Source organism: Penaeus chinensis, chromosome 7, assembly GCF_019202785.1.
Source record: "Penaeus chinensis breed Huanghai No. 1 chromosome 7, ASM1920278v2, whole genome shotgun sequence".
In the NCBI taxonomy this organism is placed as follows: domain Eukaryota; kingdom Metazoa; phylum Arthropoda; class Malacostraca; order Decapoda; family Penaeidae; genus Penaeus; species Penaeus chinensis.
Window position 1 is genome coordinate 13,698,718 of NC_061825.1, and position 7,500 is coordinate 13,706,217.

General features: G+C 33.1%; 1 protein-coding gene across 2 annotated transcripts in view; it reads left to right on the plus strand.

Moving 5' to 3' along the window:
* LOC125027104 (putative neutral sphingomyelinase) overlaps nt 1–7,500 on the plus strand; it is a 32,506-nt gene that overhangs the window by 24,794 nt on the left and 212 nt on the right. For both annotated transcript variants that reach the window (XM_047615927.1, XM_047615928.1), the window contains one exon: nt 2,069–7,500. This exon is cut by the window's right edge and continues 212 nt beyond it. In XM_047615927.1, the coding sequence (XP_047471883.1) occupies nt 2,069–2,469 (401 nt within the window). In that variant the 3' untranslated portion in view covers nt 2,470–7,500. The remainder of the gene's footprint in view (nt 1–2,068) is intronic.

Genomic DNA, 7,500 nt, shown 5'->3' on the forward strand with positions numbered 1-7,500 from the left:
TGTCAATTTTTTTTCCTGACGTGATGGTCATATGACCTGAATCATAGGTGTTAACATCTGATTGCATCTGTACATTTTACATGCACAAAATATTACAGATAATGGCTAGTGTTATTTCAGTAATCTTTGGTATTGTTCATTTTACTGTATCTTGTCAGTTTTGTTCTAGTCACATGATCATATAACTAGTCATTATTGCTTATAGTAGTATAGCCGTATGATCAGATAATGTCACAGATATAGTTGAAATGATTGTGTGTTCCTGGTATCGGCAATGGTTAGGTGCCAATGTGACATGGCTCTGGGCATTAGAGACTGAAGCAATATGGATTCACTCCTAGCAGATCCACAATTGACTGTATCCTTGTGTTTGGAGTCTTTGGAGAGCATGTCAAAAAGATTATTAGATTAATAGCAAGACTCTATACTGGTAGTGAAAATGCTGGAAAGTGTGGTGGAGCGTGTCTAGCTTCTTTCCTGTGAATTTAGGAGGTAGGGCTTTATCCTTGGATCAACACCTCTTGCATGGACTGGATAATGGTAGGGCTATTGTTCAAAGTCATTGTGGAGCAATACTTTGTGGCATCAAGGTCACTGATGATCTGGGTCTTGGAGACTAGCAGGCCTCAATCTGCTTAGCAATGATGTGAATTCCTTGAGTTTAGAGGTCTCATGGACAAAGACCAAGATCCAAGACTTCAGGAGTCTGCCAGGAGAATCTGTTTAGTTGGTGCATAGATGCAGTGAGGATATGGAAGTTACACATAGCTTTACTTATCTGGGTAGTTTTTTCTGTATGGAAATAGAACTTGGACGCCATCCTATGCCTTGGAGTCCTCTTGATGCCTGTTGCAACAAGTCCTAGCATCAGATCATGGAGTACAGTAGTTAAGACTGTAAAATATCTGTGTAGGTTCCCATAACCATTACTGTGAAAGACCAAGTAGTCATCCATGCCTGGTCCTGGATTGTGTGGCTCTTTTCATGCAAAAAACCTGTACAAGTTCCAGACATAATGCATGGGGGTCACAAAATAATCTTATCTAGAAAAGATTGTCATGTAATCCTTATTTAGCTTTTTATAAAGCTGTAAAATAAGAATTACATATGGATGGTATTTTACCTTGCAAAGTAGAATTGTGTGAAATCAGAACAGTTAACCCGTTTCTGCCGGGCGAAGAAAATAAATAAAAATTCTACTATGCCCCACTTGAAGCACTTTGCCACAGCGCACAGCCATACTCCGCAGACCAAGCGGTTTGTCATGATGCCTGGCAGAAACAGGTTGAACGGATAACACCTTTTCCAATTCTTATATATTCCTCGGTCATTTCCCATACTCTGTTTCAGTTGCAGTTTTCTCTCTGTATCACAATGAGTATATATCTAGCACAATTATTTTTTTGGAAAAAAACATTAGAAATGAAAAATTCCAATGTAAAAGCCATTTGTTAGCCCTTTATATTTTATTGTATGTGCCTGGATCTCAGAAATCAGACAGCAATATTCTTTGATGCAACTGTGAACTAGAATGAACCAAAAAAAATATTGTAAATGTTTGAAACAGGAATAAGTGATAAGCAAAATTCTAATTCCTGCCCAAATTACTTATATAACCATGAGCAAACTCAGTTATGTGAGTAAAATATTAATTGTCTTTACACATAGATAGCTTCACAAATGTGTAGTCACCAATGAGTCAGTCACTAGTCTGACCTATATCAAATATTTTATTCTAAATGGGTATCTGTACTGCTAATAACACTAATAGTTATAATAGGAGTAGAAAAAATGAGATATATTTCCCAAAGACATAGGTGAAAGTATGTTGACTACTAATTGACTCTTTAGTGGCTGAGCACTTGTGGAGCCATCTGTGTGTAGATATGTTTCACATAGCAATAGCACAGTAAATTTGCATTTTCCCAGCAGCATTGGGCTGAATTCAAACGATGGTGTTATTTTGTTACAAAATTTCTCAGCAGTATACACAATAGGCAATATATATTGTTACCTGTCTGTCTTTGCATAATATGCGTATATTGATATTCTTATTTTATTATTTCAGGCACTGAAATTACGGAAGAAATACCGAGTGTGCAAGCCAAGACGGATGCCCTGCTGGAGTGTTCTGCAGTGTGTGAGCAAGGCCTGAAGTCTGTAGGCTCTCAGCAGAAACTTTACATTGTCCTGTCAATCCTGTGTGCTATTGTTTTACTGGTGTGCCATATTGTGATATGTACAGAGTCGTCATCTGGTGTGACCCGTGGGTTCCTAGGCCTGTTGCTGGTATTGTTTACATTCTGTCTTTCATACTTGCTCTTTATGGCAACAATTTTCTACAGATTTGAAAGTAATAAGATTAAAGAAACAAAGTTAGGGATAGAACATCAGCTCGATGAGTTGAGGGAGAAAAATGCACAAATTTTTGAAGAGGAGAGGAAGAGGTCTCAGTCATTTATCAAGTGACCAAGGATCAGGGGGTTGGAATCAAATGATTGTGATAATGGCTCTGAGCTGCTGTGAAAATTCCGAATTCCAAAGACAATGGTTTTGCCGTCTTTCTGAGGAAATCATACACATTATCTGTTACTAAATAGAGCATGAAGAAATGATTCAGTAGTATTAAATCCATATTTTGTGCATCACTTCTCACATGGCAGAAAATCAATCTGTACTGCTGTACTGTCATTATACATAAACACAATATTAAACTATAATTGCCATCTTCATGAATTGAGAAAAAAGCCTCCTTTTTAGTGTATTGTACTACTGCATTATTGCCAAGTTTGTAGAATCTTATTGAAATGCTTGAGAATTTGCACAATATGGAAAGACACTTATGTTTGTAATTTTTTTCATGCTCTTTACAGTTTTGGACATGGATTTTTCTTATTACTAATCCTAATTGAAATGCTTTGATAAAACAATATCTCTGTCTTGCTGTGATCATGAAATCAATGGAACCGAATAGATTTTCTATTAGATAAGGAATAAGAAAAAGATATGCCTAGCTCATACTGCTAAGAAACAACTTAAGTGATTTTATGAGCTCAAAGTAGTTCTGCTAGTTCATTAGTTTTAAATGGCTTTCCTACACAAGGTATTTGACAATAACTCTGTATAAACATTTTAATGACAAAACCTTTTTCTACTCGTGACAAAGTTCCCCTCTATACAAACTAAACTTTTCAGGTCTGTAAGTTTTTCATGTACTTTAAGTAGTGTTAATCAATCTTTTAAGACAGCAGTGAATATTATAGTTCAATTTTATCAAGGGCATCTATTTTTGTGTAACATGTTAAGCACCTCATTGTCTTGATATTGACTTTAAATCATTACATTCCTAGTCTCTATATAGTGTTGAACTACAGTCTTTATGATGTAAAACAACAAAAAGAGAAGAGTAGATTTAGAGGACAGATCAGTAGTGGGTGAAGGTATTCCTTAGGAATGTATGTTGTTTATTGTTGTTAAGGTTACTGGTTTGTGTAGAGAATAGATGGAACAAGAGGATAATGTGAATGAAAAGTGAGTAATGGCAACTAGAAATGGCGTAGGTGTGGACTTTTTTGTAGTGTGATTTAGGGATTTTAGAAAAATGTCTTGGATACATTTTAGTCAATACAAAAATTACTGTATTTTTTCATATAACTGCAGTATATTTGATTTTAAAGTGTGAGGCAAAGCAAGTTCTAAAAGGATACATTTTTGACATTTGAAAGTAAGGACACAAAAGAGAGTCCATTTGGTGCGTGGTACATGCACTGTTCACTTTGATTTTTTTATTAATTTTGTTTATACATAGATGTCTGCACAAGCAATTATCCAACACCAAGGAGTCTTTCATGAAGTTTACCTTATCTCACCTGTTTAACCCCATTCCTTGAATTCACACAAAAAAGTTATATTTAATTTGTCATTGACAGTAATAATAGAATATACAGATTAAAAACTTTTCGTCCTGAAAATTAAAGGAATGGAATAAATAAGTGATATTAGGCCTAGTAGCTGACTCCTCAGTGACTAAGCACTTCAGGGGATATGTATGGGTAATGAAAATTGATAAAACAAAATCATTGTGGACATTGTATACCGGCATTCATGACATCATTGGGGTGGTATATATATGTGTTTCTCAGTCCTTCAAGGAGGTACGAAATTCAAAATTGAGAGTTTTTATTATGGTGATTGTATTAAAAAAAAAACATTCAGCAATATTTTTAGATAAGTCTGATTCTTGACTAATCTTGCAAATAAGTCTGTTAACCTACATGCTAAGTAGTAAACAATGATAAGTAATATGATATAGGTGGAAAATAAATTATTTCTTGCTTTGTTCTCTATAGAAAAAAAGTTCTTGTCAGTATTTCTGACATTTTAGGATTAAAAAGGCTAATACTTCACATGCATGTGGTGCCAGTTAATGTGCTTCTTTGAATAATTTCAGGATTTATCACACAACTTTATTTTGATAAGTTAGGTATATTCAAGTGAAATACATATCCTGCATTTTGATAGATAAAGATGTATCCGTTGCAAAGGAGTGTTCCAGTAGTGAATCAGTGTGCTTCAAATGTTCCTCAATCTTGTTTAAAGGTCTGGATATGGATATGAATGTCTACCATAAATTTGTGTATGTTTTCTAGCAGTTTTAAGGCAAAATTCTGTACTATGCTAAACTATTAAACTAAGTCATGAAGTGCATTTTTTTTTGTACAGCTTTGAAAGAGTACTTTTTTTTGCATATACATTATTGGTTTGTAATATTGTCTACATAGTGTTCATGTAAGTACTTAAATGAAATAGTTGAAGAAAAATGTAAGTTCAGCCTTTTGTCATTATACCAGATTGAATCAGCTCAAACTATCTGAAGAATGTATACGTATTTTGCCTCTCAGAAGCTTCAAACTTACTAGTTATGTGTAGTTTTGAGTGTTGTTTTAAGAGCTTTACTTGTAATAATACCAACCTTGCATGTTCAAAGAAGGAATTTGTACTTATTATAGTGCTGGTGGCCTCTTCATTCATATACTCATACATCTGAAAAGGTGCATGATTTCTTTCTTTCACTAATTTTTCCAAGGTAGTTTGAAACAGGTAGCTTCACTCTGTCTTGTTGGCAACTTGTGAGCTAAGCCCCACTTCTTTGCCTTTATTCACTGCAAATATTAAATATTTTTTTGCATTTTTAATTTTCTCTTGGTTTAGTATTCAATTATTTTTCTACCGGGTCAAAAAGAGGGGCAGAGCTAATGACGCCACACGTTTACCCAATGAGAGTGCGTGTGTTGTGAGATATGAGTTATAATTATTTGTATGATTTACTTGATATTATAATTACCAGAAGTAGAAAAAAAAAAAAAAAAATATATACTTCACTTACTTGTTTTTGTTAAGGAACTCTGTTATCACATCTGTCGGAATTTTTTTTTTTCATTTTTCGGTTCACCAGACTAAATGGAAGTGGAGCTACCTGGTTATATATACTTTGATATTTTAATTAATTACAGTAGGACTCGAAAATCATTTTCTTTTGAAAATCTAGTTATTGTTATATCCCTTTGTTAATATCGTCTTTTGATTTCCTCTTCTTTAATACCAAAATATTTATTCCAGTCATTATAAAGAAGGTTCCAAGTGGAGATGGTGCAAGGTATACATTTCAAAAGATTTATTTACTTTAAGCTTTTGTACAGCATACTTACATGATGTTACTGTGACAGGAAAATGGCTTAGAGATGATGAAGGCAGTACCATAGCTCTATAAAAAGGAAACTAGCAGAGTGGGTTGAATAATATCCCTCTCCTAAAATACAAATTTAACAATAAGCGTGATACTTAATATAAGGATATTTATTTTGATGTTTGTTACTCCAGCATCATTGGAGTGATATTGGAATTAATGTAATATGTCACAATCCTCCTTTACTCTTCAGTTTAATGCAGTAATTCTGTTACAAAATATGATTTGCTATATTATATTCCTTTGTTTCTGAGTTTGCAATTTGATAAAAAAGATTTTTTTATTGTTACTGCTGCTGGTTATTCTCTTATTTCATGTCATGTTAAAGTTAGTTGTTTTAACATTTATAATATGCTTTGATAAAAAGAGATGTAGCACATGATGTAATCAACAGTAAATAATCTTTATTATAAGCCAGTGTCAAAATTGGGTCTGTAAGATCCAGTCTTACCATTATTATTATCATTATTTTACTTTAAACCTCTAGTTTCTAGTTGCTTTTGTATGTTAATTTCATCTGCCTTTGTTTGTATGTTGATACCAAGTTTTGTTGTGTCCCATACATGTTTTTTTATTGCTAACACAACCACGAGTTTTGTATTCAACAAAAAGGGGCCAATACTATTACTGTATTACAACATAGTTATGTGGGTTATGTATTGTTAACTAGCTTACACACTTATCATGTGATATGCATTTTTTATTGAATGGCATGTATTGATAATATTAGTCCCTGTGGGAAAAGTTAACATAATTCTGATGTATTTGTTTTGTATAGAGGCAGTTATTATTTATACTAGGGTTTAAATTGAGCAGTGTATGGTAATGTTTGAATGAGAGTTGAAACAGGGAATTCAAAACCTCAGTTATTAAATTTTCATGAAATTTATTAAATAGGGTGTTAAAACAGTATGTTTTTCTCTTAGCGCTTTTATTTCAGTTCAGCCATCTAGGTAAATTTCATGCCATGGTACAAAAGAGAAGGAAAGGACATTGTGATGTGTTTGTGAGGTTACAGGTGTGATACAAGACTAAAGTGGGACCATTTAAACTATTGCTCATATAAACTTAGGCTGGGTCAGCTGTAGCATTGCATTCCTACTTGCATTATATTTAATTTAGGCTAGATACCTAATAGTGACCACTTGTTTTTCTTGCCAGTATTATTATTTTTTTATTTTTATAGTTCAAATTGTTATGCAAGTTAAAAGTATAACTTCTCTTTCAGTTTTTCCTTATAGCTCACAAAGGGATATTGTTTCAGATTTAAAAAAAAAATTGTTTTTTATTTTTGATCTTTAATGCATTTGTTCTTGCCTCTCTGATGTTGACCTACTTCTTAAAGATTGGTTTGACAGTTGTAATTATGGAAGTAGAATTCACCGTTCATTCTTTTCTCAAGTCATTGGTTTATAATGTTATTTCATCACTTTTAATTCAAGTTTGTTATTTATAAGAAACAAAGGTTCTTACTGACCAAGGACATAGATTGGCCTTGGGTTAAATCTAGTACATAATGAAGCTTTAAATGTATTAAAAGAATCAGATGGGGGAATAATTTTTAGGTAGGTAAACTTTCTAGGGCTGCAATGTTTCCTTTCTTTGTGAAAGTAGTAAAAGGAAGTCGTAATATACCAATTAGAAATGCTTAATAGATCTATTTCCTCTGTGATTTTCAAATAATGACAATAACCTAAATCAATGGAAAAATTAGGGTACATAATATCCTCTTAGTGATTTTTTAAAAATAAATG